The 16,066-nt window shown below is 41.6% G+C and overlaps 1 protein-coding gene across 8 annotated transcripts in view; it reads left to right on the top strand.

The window, feature by feature from the left end:
• RB1CC1 (RB1 inducible coiled-coil 1) overlaps nt 1–16,066 on the top strand; it is a 165,080-nt gene that overhangs the window by 63,459 nt on the left and 85,555 nt on the right. For 7 of the 8 annotated variants that reach the window (XR_007355304.2, XR_007355305.2, XM_048840650.2 and 4 more), the window contains 2 exons: nt 1,557–1,727; nt 15,574–15,758. Coding sequence is in view for 6 of the 8 variants with exons in the window: in XM_048840650.2 (XP_048696607.2) it covers nt 1,557–1,727; nt 15,574–15,758 (356 nt within the window). In the remaining 2 variants the exon portion in view is untranslated. The remainder of the gene's footprint in view (nt 1–1,556; nt 1,728–15,573; nt 15,759–16,066) is intronic. The other variant, XM_048840661.2, reaches the window with a different exon arrangement.

Raw genomic sequence — 16,066 nt, forward strand, 5'->3', positions numbered from 1 at the left:
CACTTTCCTTTTTATTATTATTATTATTATTTTATTATTATTTTATTTTGGAGTAAATGGGGATCTCTTTAACTCTAGTACCTCTGTATGTTGTTGTTGTATCCCTCCTTCAAAGTTTCACATTGCTACAATGGCGGCAATACTGCCATTTGCAACAGTGTCTTAGGTCCCAGATTATGTACTACTGGCCTTTATGTAGGCATTTTCTTCGTGTAGGCATTCACTCATTTATATGGTATCATAGATTTCAGGGTGAGAATTCTCATGTGACTAAATCTGAGAGTAAAAGCGGCAAAGAGTCCTGTGGCACCTTTTAGACTAACAGACATATTGGGGCATAAGCTTTCGTAGGTGAATACCCACTTCGTCGGATGCATGTATTCACCCACTAAAGCTTATGCTCCAGATATATCTGTTAGTCTATAACGTGCCACAGGACTCTTAATGCAGATCCAGACTAACACGGCTACCCCTCTGAATGTTAGAGTAGTTTCCTAAAAATAATTTTTACTGAACTCTCTTGCAACACCAGGTTTGCAGTAGCTCTTTTAGATAAATTGTTATGCCACGCTACCCACGCATGACATGCTCTATGCTCTTAACTAGTTTATTCAGAACCGTGTTCCATTAAAACAGTAATTTCCCTAGTCTCTTATAACTAAAGGATTTGTATCGAAAGGCTCTACTTTTTTCACTACTTTGAAGTTGAATTGGAGGAATCACCCCAAAGCCCTGTAGATGTGATGTAACCTCTTACTTTTTTAACATCTGTTGGTGATAGTGGGTTTGTAAGGGTGGATGAGTCAAACTTTTCCTCCAGCAAAAAATTAGTGACTAGTTTAAATGTAGTAAAAGTTTTAAACGTAATCAGAGGTGGTACAGCTCTGTAACATCACTCAGTTATTTGTCTGTGAATATATCTGCCTGTTTTATAAAGAGCTGTCACTTTAGTTTTCCATTTTTTTAAAATTAATCTTGATTCCATCTTCAAGGACCTGGATTGCATAGTCTAATAGTTCCCGAACTATTTCTAATTTTATGCCACAAGTAAGAACAAAGACTAAATTGTAAAATAATAACAACAAAACAGAATATGTGGGATACAGAAGAATTCCCAGTGAAAAACTAAATCAGAAATTAAGGAACTGTGTGTACATCAGCACAGTAAGCAGCAGCCTGCAGTAGTGAGTCTGAGTCTGGGTCTACAGACTCAGGCTAGTACTATGGCATTAAAAATAACTGTGTGGCTGTTGGGGCTCATGCTAGAGCTTGGGCTCTGAAGCCCACCTCCTCTCTAGGCTTCAGTGTAGACCTACACTAAGAGAGCAAAATAATTTGGATGAATTTTAATAATTTTGTTTTCTCTGTAACATATTCATTTCATTTTTTTTATTTTTTATTTTATTTTTTTGCTCCTGTACCAGCCATTCAATGTCAGTGTTGTCATTGTCTCTTTATTAATGAGTTGCAATCTGTTGTACACAGCGTGAAATATTTTTTTTAAAAGGCACTAAATATATGTATAATTACAGTCTCTCTTTTCTTCCATCTTTTAGCTTGATCCAAAGATCATTCAGCCCTTTTTGGTAGAATGTCGACAAACTATTGCCAAACTAGATAATCAAAACATGAAGGCGATTAAAGGGCTTGAGGACAGGCTTTATGCATTGGACCAGATGATAGCTAGCTGCAGCAGACTAGTAAATGAACAAAAAGACCTTGCTCAGGTAATATTTTTTTCTTGGGGTGGGGGAAATAGATTAATGTAGCACAACACTCTAATAAAACAATTAAGCATATCTCTTTATGTGAAACAGTTTCCAACACATTTAACTTTATGTACAAGAATATTACAAAAGCATGGTAGCTGTGGCTTTATTATGATAGAAGGTGCATTTTCCTTATAATTCTTCTTTTTTGGGGGGGTTACTTCTCACGTTCTAAAAATTAACCTTTTGGCTGAAATGTCTTCTCCTTATTTTCAGTCCATAAGGGCAAATTTGATAATTTAGTTTGGTAGTTTTAAGCTATCACGGATGTAGACATAGTACTGGGTCATTCATTCAAAAAAAAATTAAGGATTTTTGTTGTTTTAAAACATTGGATGTGGTGGTTGCCAGTACAAAACTCTTAAATACTGTACACATTAACCCACTCCCCCCATCACTCTATAGAGTAAAACAAATGAGACTGTAAACCTTAGCTATAAAACAGTGGTCAAATAAATGCAGAGAGAACATCCAAAATTACACTTCTCACTGTAACTGTAGCTCTGACAAACAGCATAATAATACAAAATACCACATATGGCCAAGTGATCATGTTTAAATTTCTATGGGAACCATAATTCTGAATGTCCTCACTTTTTTGTATTTAAATTTTCAACTATTTTGATAATCATTTTTTGCATCATACAATCCCAAATGCTGAGTAAATTACAAATATATTTAATGAAGTAGACCAATCTTGTCCCCTTTGTTTCCATCAAGGTTATTTTTCTGATTGTATGTCTGAGCATTTTGGTATGAGTTGGACATGCAAGATGGTAAACACAAAATCAACCCTGGGCATGAAAAAGTTAGTGTAAATTATTGAAGGGAAGCTAAGAGACACAAGGAGAAGGCGGCTATGGCCAGCAGAGATAAGGAAAATAAGCAGCAGGAGGGTGTTAGGAACAAAATGAATCCTGACAATGGTATTGGTTCATTACTAGATGGAAATTGCAGAATTATCAGTTGTAATGCAGAAAAGGCAGAAATGATCAATAAATATTCTTTATTGGAGGGGGAAAATAAATGATGTAGTCTCATTATATGGTGACAATAACACTCTTTCCATTCCACTAGTATCTCTGTAAGATGTAAAACAGAAGCTACTAAAGTTAGATTTTTTAAAGCAGCAGATCCAGATGACTTGCATGCAAGAGTTTTAAAAGAACTGGCTGAGGAGCTCAGTGGACCATTAATGTTGATTTTTAATAAGTCTTGAAGCCCTGGGAAAGTTCTGGAAGAAAGCTAATGTGCCAATTCACCAAAATGCTCAGATGGGATGGCCCAGATAATTATAGGCCTGTCAGCCTGACATGGATCCCAGGCTAGATCATGGCTGATACAGAACTCATTTAAGAATGAAAGGAGGGTAATGTAATTTAATGCAAATGAAAATGGGTTCTAGAAAATAGGTCATGTCAAACTAACGTAATATCTCTTTTTTATGAGACTACATATTTGGTTGATAAAAGGCAGTAGTGTTGATGTAATAGACTTCTGTAAAATGTTTGACTTGGTACAGCATGGCATGTTGATTAAAAAACTAGAACAATATAAAACTAACATGGCACACATATGATTAAAAACTGGATAGGTCTCAAAATGTAACTGTAAATGGGGAATTGTCATACAATTAGTGTGTTTCCAGTGTGGTCCTGCAGGGATTGGTTCATGTCCCTACGCTATGTAATAGTTTTATCAGTGAAGAAAACATAAAATCATCATTGTTTGCAGATGACCCAAATTGGGGAGTGGTAAATGATGAAGACGACAGTATACTGATTCAGACCGATCTGAATCAGTTCGTAAAATGGGTGCAAACAAACAATATGCATTTTAATATGGCATGTAAATATTATATCAAAGAGAACAATGTGGGCCATAGTTAGGGGATGATGGACTCTGTCCTGAGAAGCAATGACTCTGAGAAAGATTTGATGGTCATGGTAAATCAGCTGAATGTGAGCCCCCAGTGTGATGCTCTGGCCAAAAAAGCTAATGTGATCCTGGGATGCATAAACAAGAGAATTTTGAGTAGGAGTAGAGAGGTTATGTTACCCTCTGTATTTGGCACTGGTGTGACTGCTGCTGGAATACTGTGTTCATTTCTGGTCCCCCACAATTCAAGAAGGAGCTTGATAAATGGGAGCGAGTTCAGAGAGGAGCAACAATAATGATTAAATTATTAAAAGATGTTTTATAGTGAGATACTCAAAGAGCTCAGTCTATTTAGTTTAACAAAGAGAAGGTTAAGGGTGAGTTGATTAATCTGTAAGTATCTGCATAGGGAACAAGTATTTGATAATGGGCTCTTCAGTCTGGGAGAGAAAGATATAACATGATCCAGTGGCAAGTTGAAACTAGATAAATTCAGACTGGAAAGAACTAAGGTGTAAATTTTCAATGGTTTGAGTAATCATTGGAATAATTTACCCAGGGTAGTGGTGGATTCTCCTATCCAGATTGGATTCTTTTCGAAAAGATATGCTTTGGGAATTAATTTGGGGAAGTTCTGTGGCCTGGGTTATATACAGGAGATCAGATGAGAGGATGAATATAGTCACTTCTGGCCTTGGAATCTATGAATCTATAAACAATACTTGGGGTCCCAACCCTTGCTTCTGAGAGACATTAGCTTTATTCTGATTTAATTTCTGGAATAGTACACATCTTATTCTTCCTTTTCTGAATGTGTGCAAAAATCAAACTGCTTACTATTTGAGAAAACTAAGGAGAAATGGTTAGAATTTGAAGGAATATAATATGTAGTGACATATTTCTATTCTTAAATCTGCAGTTTCATGTTCTACAGAAACTGGTTTGATATAATGGTTTGATATTTTTTGATCTTTGGTGTGAGTGACCATTTGTCTCTAAGTCCAGCTGCCGTGGATGGCAAAATAGACTGGAATTTCTGTGATTCTGTAGTAAGACTGTTATAGTGCTTTAGGAGTACACACTTGTTACTGGATTAGTGAAGTTTTAATTATAGAGCATACCACCAGTTTGGAGTGTCTACCTGGCTTTTTGACATTCTGCTCTGAGGTTGGCATTCACGGTCATGAGCAACTCCATACAGCGTGACAGTGTTCCACCTTGTATTTAACTGTGACCCTGAATAAGTTTCCTAGACCTGAAGAAGAGCTCTGTGTAAATTTGAAAGCTTGTCTCTCTCTCACCAACAGAAGTTGGTCTAATAAAGGTATTCTTCTTCGAGTGCTTGCTCATGTTGATTCCAGTTAAGTGTGTGCGTACCACGTGCACAGTTGTCGGAAGGTTTTACCCATAGCAGCACCCTTTGGGTCGGCTATGGAGCACCCTGGAGTGGCGCCTTCGTGGCGGTGAAGATAGGTCCCTGCCAACCCGCCGCCTCTTCAGTTCCTTCTTACCGCCAGTGACAGTCATTGGAACTGTAGTTGCTTCCTCTCGCAAGTGTTTTTCCTTTAGTTTTGTAGTCTCATAGTTTAGTTTTGTAAATAGGTGAAGTTGCTAGTGTTTAGTTAGTTTTAGTAGGCGTGGGGGCTTTTTCCCACCCCAAATTCCCTTTCCTCCTTTGGGGTTCAGGGCATACCAAGGGTTTAAACCCTGTGGAACCTGCCATAAGCTCATGCCAACGGGCAAACCCCATGACTCTTGTGTCAAGTGTCTGGGGGAGGCTCACCAAACAGAATGGTGCAATATTTGCAAAGGGTTCTGCCCGAGGACGAAGAAAGAGCAGGACTTCAGGCTGAAGCAGATCCTGATGGAATTTAGCACCGAGCAGGATCCGGCACTAAGCACCTCAGTGCGGAGTAGCCCAGCCTCTGTGCGTGAGGCAGCGCTGAAGGAGGACTCTGGCCACAGAGACCCTCGGCACTGATGCTTCCTGGCACCGAAGCCAGTGGAGGCAGCCCAGCACCGCTCACACTCCCCGGTGCTGCATAAGTGTCAAGGAAAACAGACAGGGGACACTCTCCTGTGGTGAAAGCTGCCGGATCAGCCAGTGTTTCCTGAGTGCGTCCTGCTAAAGGGGCACCCAGCGCCGACAACTCAGGAGTCGGCCCCACGAGGGGACCATCGAGTCTTGTGCCAGTGAATTCTTCTGAGCACAAGTGCCCGGTGCAGGAGCTAGAACCCCCTTCCACCCTGGACACTTTCGAGGCCACAAGGGACTTGATTGCCATGACGGCTCTGCAGTCCCCTGCCAGCCGGATTGGACCTCTGGCAGTGCAACGCAGGGTGCCATTCAGAGGCAAGCCTGCACTGTTGCGGAGGTCGCTGCTCCCCATGGCACTGCTCCCCATGGCACTGGCCATGCAGTACCGATCCCTGGCACCGCCCCGCTTGGAACCGCCATGGTCCTGGTGCTCTAGATCCACATCATCTGACTCAGAGGCAGAGTCCTATTATTCATCCTTCCGCAGAAGGCAGGACATGGAAGTAGTGCATAGCAAGTGCAGTGGCAGGGGCCAGCTCAGTGGCACTTTTGGACACCATGGGCCTACCACCAGTCTGAGGGCACTCACTTCACAAAGGTTCCCACTTGCTGGTGTCAGAACCACGAGTGCCCCTTCCAGCCACGAGTTGTCCCACCCCTCAGGACTCTGAGATGACATTGGTACGGGCTACGCAACCGCGTCCAGATTGCAAGCCTGTCACTGGTGCTGAACCCAAGGTTGGCACCAAGGAGCATGGTACTGAGTAGGATATACCCAGGGAGCCAGAGGGCCAGGAATGCCCAGTGCCTTCTCCGGATGAAATGGTGGCGGGGACTTCTTCCTCTGGGCCGCCCCCTATTAACAGTTGAGTACACCAGGACCTGCTGCGCAGGATGGCTCACAATATGGGGCTGTAGGCCAAGGAGTTAGTCGAATCGGAAGAGCCAGTGGCCATCAGGGGTGGCTTTGCACCACATCAAAACTGTCCAAGCCAGCATTAAAACTCTGTGGCAAACCCCTGCCTCCATTCCCCCGACAGCGAAAGGGGTAGAGAGAAAATACATTTTCCCCTCTAAGGGGTATGAGTACTTGTCTGTTCACCCACAGCCCTGCTCCTTGGTGGTGGCCGCAGTGAATGAGAGAGAAGCAGGGGCACAAGGGACCGACCCCAAAAGACTCCAAAAAGCTGGACATTTTCAGCTGGAAGGTCTACTCAACCAGGGGACTCCAGCTCAGGATTGCCAAGGAAAAGGCAATCCTGAGAAGGTACAACTTCAACTCATGGAACCCCGTGTTGAAATTCAAAGAACTGGTACCTACTGAATCCAATGCAGAGTTTGGGGCCATAGTGGATAAGGGCAAGGCAGTGGCACAGACCTCTTTACAGGCCTAACTGGATGATGCGGACTTGGCCGTGCATACCTTGCCTTTGGGCATAGCAATGAAGAGGAGCTCATGGCTCCAAGCATCCAGGCTTCCCCCTGGAGGTACAACAAACAATTCAGTACCTGCCTTTGATGGCACAGGCCTTTTTGCGGAGCAAACAGACTCCAGGCTTCACAGCCTAAAATATTTGTGGGCTACATAACATCACTGGTCATGCATACCCCTGCTACCCAGAGAAAACATTTTAGCCTCAGCCCACACAACGCTTTCCTCCCTCCGGCCCAGCAGGACTTCTCAAAGAAGCGTGGCAGGAATGGCAGGCATAAGCCTTCCCAGCCTCGGCCAGGGCTCGGCGAGGCTATCGTCAGGCCCTAAGCAGGCCTTTTGAAGGTGCACCTAAGGACGGCAGACCAGTCAACGTACCAGATCCTCATTCCTGTTTCCTGAACTGTCTGTCCCATTTTTACTGTGCTTCGTCTCAGATAATATCAGACCGCTGGGTCCTTCGCATGGTAGAAGTGGGATATTCTGCTCTTCCCCTCCCTCTCATCCCCCTTCCTCGTCCCTCTTCAGGGACACTTCTCACGAGCATCTCCTCATACAGGAGGTCCAAATGCTCCTCACCTCAGGAGCAGTGGAGGAGGTTCTTCAGGAACTAAGGAGCAAGGGATTCTATTCTCATTATTTCCTAATCTCCAAAGCCAAGCGGGGGGTGTCTCAGACCCATCCTCAACCTGTGAGGCCTCAACAGCTTCATGAAAAAGTTGAGATTCCACACAGTTTCCCTAAGTGCAGTTATTCACTCTCTGGATCTGGGAGACTGGTGTGCGGCCCTCGACCTCAAGGATGCATACTTTCACATCTCGATAATTCCTGCCCACAGACGATTCCTCAGGTTCGTGATCAACCACAACCATTACCAATTCACAGTCCCCTTTGGCCTGGCAATGGCTCCACAAGTATTCACCAAGTGCATTTTGGTCATGGCCACCTTCCTACCCCAGAGGCAGGTGCAGGTATATCCGTACCTCTGCGACTGGCTGCTCAGGGGACATTACAGGGACCAAGTGGAGAGACAGGTCAGCTTCGTAAGGTCCACCTTCGACAGGTTCAGTCTCCTACTCAACAAGCACAAATTAACCCTATGCCCGACACAGAGGATAGAGTTTATCGGAGAAGTCTTGGACTCTGGCCAGGCCAGGGCATCCCTGCTGGAGACTTGCTTTCGTCAATGATGGACATCATTGCAAAGCCTCAGGCGGTACCCTACTACAATGGCACGGGGCTGCTTGAGGTTCCTCAGCCACATGGTAGCATGTACGTATATTGTACAGCACACGAGGCTCAGGCTGAGGCTCAGGCCTGTCCAAGCTTGGCTGGTGCTGGCCTACTGTCTGGGACGTGACAGCCTGGACACAGTGGTTACCCTTCCGGTGCAAGTTCTCAAGTCTCTACACTGGTGGCTCAACCCACAGGAGGTATGCAGGGGAGTCCCCCTCAAGAAGCCCCAGCCCTCTCTGTCCCTGGTGACAGATGCATCAGCTTTGGGATGGGGTGCTCACCTGGGCGAACTACAGACCTAAGGTTTCTGATCGCAGGACGAGCTCTGTCCACATCAATGTCAAGGAGTTGAGAGTAGTCCGACAGGCATGTCAAACCTTCCAAACCCAATTGCAAGGCAAGTGCGTGGGGGTCATGATGGACAACAAAACTGAGATGTTCTACATAAACAAGCAAGGTGGGGCTCATTCCTCTCCCCTATGTTGGGAAGCCCTCAAGCTGTGGTACTTCTGCATAACCCACTCTATTCACCTGGAAGCATCTTACATCCCAGGTTCTCAGAACAAGTTTGCAGACTCTCTCAACAGATCCTTCCACAATGACGAATGGTTTATCCACCTGGACATAGTACACAACATTTTCCAGAGGTGGGGAGTTCCCCAAATAGACCTGTTTGCCATGAAGAGTATCAGAAAATGCTCTTGATTCTGTTCCTTCCGGAATCAGTCTGGGCTCTCTCGCAGATGCGTTTCTCCTCCCTTCAACTGAGATACGGCATTCGGCAGAGTGGTGCTCCAGTCAGCGTTCCATGAACTCTGACCCCAGCTCCTAGTTAGGGCTTGGGAGTCCCCTAATTGGAATTGACATGAGCAATTACTCGAAGAAAAAAAAGCGGTTATTCACCTTCTCCTAACTGTTGTTTTTCGAGATGTGTTCATAGAATCATAGAATATCAGGGTTGGAAGGGACCTCAGGAGGTCATCTAGTCCAACCCCCTGCTCAAAGCAGGACCAATCCCCTGTCCATTGCAAACCCACCCACCTTCCCCTCTGTCGGAGTAGCTGGCAAGAAGGAACTGAAGAGGTGGTGGGTCAGCAGACACCTATATTCACCGCCATGAAGGCGCCACTCCAGGGGGCTCCATAGCCAACCTGATGGGTGCTGCTATTGGAAAAACTTCCAATGACTGTGCACGCAGCACGCACACACCTAATTGCAATGGACTTGAGCAACACATCTCGAAGAACAACAGTTCCGAGAAGATGAGTAATAGTTTTTTACCTCACTCACCTTGGATTTCTAATAACCAGAAAAAATGCAGATATGTATGTAGGTTTCTTTCATTCGAATCAGGAGTCCTTAGTAAGAGAGAAAAAAATGTTTGAGAGAACTGAGTTCATGAAAAGCAAGGTCAAATTAGAATCCATCCTGGTACGTACAAGTGCTGTCTCTCACATTACTCTAGCCAAATACAGCTCCTATTTCACTCCAGTTCTGTTCCCAAGCTAAGTGTGTCCATTTTGCAATACATGGTATTTGAAGTCTTTAACAGTCAAATGACAGTTCCACAAAATTTCTTTCATTTTAACCAAAGACCCTTTTGATTGAGATGCAGAAGTAAAACAATTTCTTAAACTGAAATTTGAAAGGTGAGACCATAAACGTGTATGTTACCTTGCTTCAACACTCATCTGTTAAATTTTAAAAAGGGTGGGATTTACCCTTAGAATGACAGAGCCACCAAAGTCCTCTCTATACCACTTAAAACCTACACTGGTGCTGTGCGTGCATATAGGGAGCGCAAGCAGTGTCTGCATAGGGAGATAGGACATTTCCTGTATAGCCTTTAACCAGTTTTGCCATTGCTTGACTAACCCAGATGTCATGCACAGTGTTGTGTTGATGAGAGGGTGTCTAGCCCCACAAGGGTTAAAGTGTTAAAAAAACAAAAACAAACCACACCCCTTATTTATTGTTAAAACATTCAACCAGTGTTGTCTTGAGTTTTGTGTCAAGTTATAACTGGCCTCCTCCCATTTGAACAACCATCTTTACAGATTTTTCTTAATGCTTTATTAAATGCACAGAAAGACGAAAAACAGTGAAAGCATTTGAAATGGAAAAAATTCAGTAAAGTTACATGTTAACAATTTTGCTTATTTGCTTTCTCTTCAGGTATATATGGTCTTCTTAACAGTCCTTTATTACTAAAGTTTGCATTTGTTGTCTTTTTGAGGAAAACAAAAGTTTGTTTAGATTGTCTTGAGCTGCTATTGTTCAGTTCTTTTCCTTTGGGATACAAAAACAGACAAACAAAAAACAACTTACCCAATGTGGGGAAAAGTGCAGCTTCTGTCTCTGACACTTTCTCACTTGCAACCTAGTTGCTGTGAAATTGTAGGAAAAGCACATGGTCTTTGAGACTTGGCATCCTTTCATCAGCAGTGGACTGTCAAAGGCCTTGCTTTCAGCTTGATGTTTTGGTTATAATCTTCAGTATTACCAGGGATGGATTTGTCTTGGCCAGTTAAGTTAATAAAATTCTTATTACACGGAAGGCAAAAAGAAGAAAGTGAGAATGGAGAAATATCAGAGAGGTAGCCGTGTTAAGTCTGTATCCACAAAAACAACGAAGTATCACCTTAAAGACTAACAGATTTATTTGGGTATAAGCTTTCATGGGTAAAAAACCCACTTCTTCAGATGCATGACTGAAAATTAAACTGCTGAGCTACAATTTGGGCTTGAATAAGTACTGATAGTGGCTGGCTCACTACAAAAGCAATTTTCCCTCTCTTAGTATTGACACCTCCTCATCAATTATTAGGAGTGGAGCACATCCCCCCTTACTGAACTGGCCTTCGACATTGATTCTCCACTTGTAAGGTAACTTCCTTCCCTTCATGTGCCAATATATATTTATGCCTGTATCTGTAATTTTCACTCCATGCATCTGAAGAAGTGGGGTTTTTACCCATGAAAGCTTATGCCCAAATAAACCCGTTAATGGGGAAATAGTCAAAGGAAGGAAAAATGACTCATATGAGACAGGCAGAGATGGCAAGTACCTTATGGTCACATGACTGGTGGTATTAAAGATTCAGCTGAAGCTGGTAGGGCCTTTGATATCAACTGCAGGATCAGAATAACAGATGCAGTGGTACTGTGGTAGATCACAATTCCCTCAAACCATTGCAGGTACCAATAGCTATGATGATTAAGCTTGCTTTTTCCGGTAATGCTCACAAAACATTAGTCTAAAATACCAGGTGGATCAGACGAACAAGAGGCTGAGGTCTGGGTATTGGGGAACATGGAGTAACAGAAATAAGAGGATATGGGCAATTATGAGCAAGTCAGAACCAGTAATCACAGCTCTCTACTTATCTAGCCATTAACGGCACTTTTCTGTATGCATTACAGAATAGGTGAGTTTTGAAAAAGACTTGAAGGAGGATTTTGATTGGGAGCTTTTCCCACAGGTAAGGACTGGCATGGGAGAAGGTGTGAACGTGTTTGGCAGTTTCATGCTCTCTTGGGTTATTGTCACAGGCATGGGCTATGTTAGTGCCTGGACAGCGTACACTTTCCAGTCAACAAAATGACCAGTGCATTTTTCCTCCATTGTGGGAGGTAGGGCATACAGTTGCCAAGGCCTCCATTGTGGAGAGGTAATAGTTGACTTTGCATAGGACAAAACACAGTGAAAGATGTGCCACACAATTGTAGCCTTTACTGATTATGGTATTGCATAATACTGATGACCTCTTTAAACTCTAGTATTAGACAAAAGTCCAGTGGCGCTGGAACAATTTTTGGAGTGCGAGTGCTGAGCTGCACCCTCCCCTTAACCCTGTCCACGCCCCTCACCAACTCCTAGAGTTGGGGCCGGCAACCAGGACCCTGGGCTGGCAGCGGAGCCCCTGGGGCCAGCGGTTGAGAAGGACCCTGGGATGGCAGTGGAGCCGGCAGTCAGGATGCTGGGCGCAAAACCTGGGGGTACTGCAGCACCCCCTGCACCTTCCCATGCCTATGCAAAAGTCTGATCTCCATGACTACTGTACTATTCAAAACATTAGGGCTAACAGCACTATGTAGGCTAGGAGCACTGTTGGGGTTGTAGACTTGAGGAACATGAGAAACAGCAAGCACAATCCCATCTGTTTTACGGTTATTAAAAGCTTTATTACAAATATAGCTGCCACATAGACTGCAATGGTTAGAAATTGCAGAGAGTCCAGCACCAGTATTTCCAGGTTTTTCATATTCACATATCCATATGGAATCCTGAAGAAGAGTAGAGGTGGCTGGCTCCTGTTGAGGGACTGGAAGGGATGACGTTCTGCCATCAGTCTGACATCATTTACAATAAGTTACTCATACACCTACCAAAACTTATTAACATACATGAGGGTTGAACTCCTGTCCATCTTTGTAGTGTTACCCTGATATTATCCGAGGGCTTTTAATCTGATAGGCCAATTGGCTAGTTCTCCTTATAACTCATTAGCATTTACATCACCTTATGACCATAGTAACATGCAGTTAACGTAAGGAAGTCTTTAGCATTTCTCCCCAGCTACCAACGGTCATCTTTTTGGTGTCTAATGATCTGATGGGAAAATGTAGAATATGTATATTAGAGCTAATTAATATCAAGAAGTGAAAGGACACAGTTCATTTATTAAGGATAATATGTTAATCTTCAAAATATGAAACAATGCCTTTATTAATATATGAAGACGCCTAACTGCTCTATTTCAGAGTAACAGCCATGTTAGTCTGTATTCGCAAAAAGAAAAGGAGTACTTGTGGCACCTTAGAGACTAACCAATTTATTTGAGCATAAGCTTTCGTGAGCTACAGCTCACTTCATCCGATGCTAACTGCTCTATGAAATACTGTTTTTAGAAATGACTCTGGTTAGCTTTTATACCTAAAGGGGAAAAAAAACCCTACCTTTTACTTAAAACTTCTTACATTGCTAAAATTAACTTTTCCCCTTTATGCCAGTTGTGTAGTTTTTCTCTTCACTATGTTCAGATTTTGAAACTAGACTAGCGAGTTTTGTGCTCTTGCACAATACATTAGTGTTTGGGTTGAAAATGCCATAAAGGGAATGATAAAATCAAAAAGATCTTTTATTGAAATTTCTGAAATCTATTAATATTAGATCCTGGGAAAACATTTTTTTCTCAAACGTTTACCAACCAATAAAGGAAGAGGAAGAGAGCGTAGTGATGTTGCAGTTGTTGTTTACTACTGCACTCTTCCAAGAGCAGTGAATAACCATGGTAAAATACTAGGGCAATTGAACAAGTGTTAACATTTTGCAAACTATCTGTTTTTAGCACGTTATGTTTTTTAGAAATTACAAAATTGATGAAAAAGTACTAACTTGGAACAATTGTTAAAACTTACAGGAAACTTCAGTAATAAGTTCACTGTTGACACCTTCCAAGACACTAACTTTTTAGCCATTTTGGTAGAGATTTTCAAAGAGACAAATGTCAGGTAACGCCTACTGAAAGTCAGTGTATCTCTGTCATTTGTGCATTTGAAAATCTCCACCTTTGTTCTGTTCCTGCTGTAGTCCTTCCTCCTCCAGCACACGGTTTTGGAAATTGTAGGGAGAGTGACACAAAAGGTGTTTCTGTATATTATGCCTTTGAATTGTTGAATGTTTGAGTTTAAATGATTGACTGATTTGCAGTTGCCTGCCTATTTCATGGTGTGAACCTCAGGAAGCACCAATTCTGCAGAGAATTAATGGGCTCTCTTTTTAGTTTGGGTGCAGTTCAGTCTGTTAACTTGGATTACTACAACTATGTCTGGTTTGTGTCCTGACTACCTGAGAAAATACCTCACTCCCTATGTGGCACCATGGCAATTAACCTCATCTGGCTTATACAAACCAGTAGTACCTCGATATAAATATAAAGAAGCTGGTGGGAATGTTGTAATACTGTTCAGTTCCCAAGACAGTGATGGGCACGCCTATGTATTAAAAATATATATATAGTAGTGAAACATAATATAAATAGTTTTAATCTTGCATGAAAAAAATGTAAATAACTTCTAGCTTTATATATATATATTTATTTGTGAAGTAAATGACATGCCAGATGCCATAGTAACAAATACAAATAATACATGAAGTGAAGCCAAAATATTAGTTGGAAGTCAAAATAGTATTAGACAGTCACTTGTCTTGGCTGCACTGGATTCCCAGGTGGAAAATATTTTAATTATTTTCCATGTAGGAATCAGGTAATACAAGTATTCAAGCACAAGTCAAAAGTAAACATTACTCTCTGGGTTAATATAACTTTAAAGAACATTTTCGAGCTTTGAAAGTTGGGAGTTGCATGTATAGTTATGGTCAGTAGGTGGCATTACATAATAAGAATATGAGAGTACTTTTACAGAAACGTCAAAGCCAACTCTGTTGTGCAGAATCATTGAAATAAATCCATCTATGCGTAGCTATTATTTTATTTTTCATGTATTGTTTTTGTCAAACTGAGCATTTTTTTTTTTTACTATTTGAATTTTTAAAATGTGAATTATTGGCGGTATATTTTAAAAATATTTACATTATGTCAAATAGGTATGGAGGTGGTCCATGTTATTGAGAGTGGGAAAAGTGGTCTAAAAGAGGCTCTGTTATGATGCAGGCAATAATAAGAAAAAGTTGCCTGATTAAGGCAACTACATAATTGGAATGATTATAGCCTATAAAATAGTTTTGTTGCAAGACTTGACAAAACAGTTTAAGATTTAAAAAGGACTAAAGTGACAGTTCTCCTCTTGATGTGTGAAAATATTCCATCTGCACTTCATTATATCGATGACTATAGTTCTAAGAACAAAATAGACTGCCCTGTATGCTGCCTTGTTTGCTGTGGGATGTTAAAATAGCACCGGTCTTTGTTAATAATATTTAAATATACAGTGGTTCTTTTTTTCTTTATTTGTTGATAGTAATTAATAGAATTTTATTTAAGGAATAAAACCCTGGAACAATACCACCTTGTTCAGTGATCACATCATATCTCAGAGTGAGGCCAGGTAAGTTTGTTAAAGCTTTTTCACTTCCTTACAGGTAGAATGTGCTATGTAAATAAGTAAACAGTGACACTGATGTAGAACCAACTAAGGGGCGAACATCCTTCATTTTGTCACACAGATCCGCTTAACAAGCATTTCTCTTCTTATAGGGATTTTTGGCTAATCAGAAGAGAGCTGAGAACTTGAAAGATCCTTCTGTGCTACCTGATTTGTGTTTGAGTCATGCAAATCAGCTGATGATTATGTTAACTAATCACAGGAAACTGTTAGATATTAAGCAGAAATGTACCACTGCCAAACAAGAGCTTGCAAATAATCTACAAGTCAGACTAAAGTAAGTGATGTCAGTTTTCTTTAAAGCTTTTTTTGGTTTATGTCACTGGAATTTATCATATAAAGTGTCATATGAATAAATCTTAAATACAGTATTTACTGGATTCATTTTTTTCTGGATTAATACATATAGTTTTTTGGTTTTGGAGGGAAGAAATGTGATGAAGATTGAAATTACGCATATCATATGATGTCTGTGATGTAAATCAGGCACAGTAATATGGCTTAGTTTGTGTTTTTTGTACAATAGCTAAAACTATTTTTCCTGTACCTTAATACAATCCAAATTGGTGAAAACATTTCAAGGAA

The sequence above is a fragment of the Caretta caretta genome, chromosome 2 (genome assembly GCF_965140235.1).
Source record: "Caretta caretta isolate rCarCar2 chromosome 2, rCarCar1.hap1, whole genome shotgun sequence".
NCBI lineage: Eukaryota > Metazoa > Chordata > Testudines > Cheloniidae > Caretta > Caretta caretta.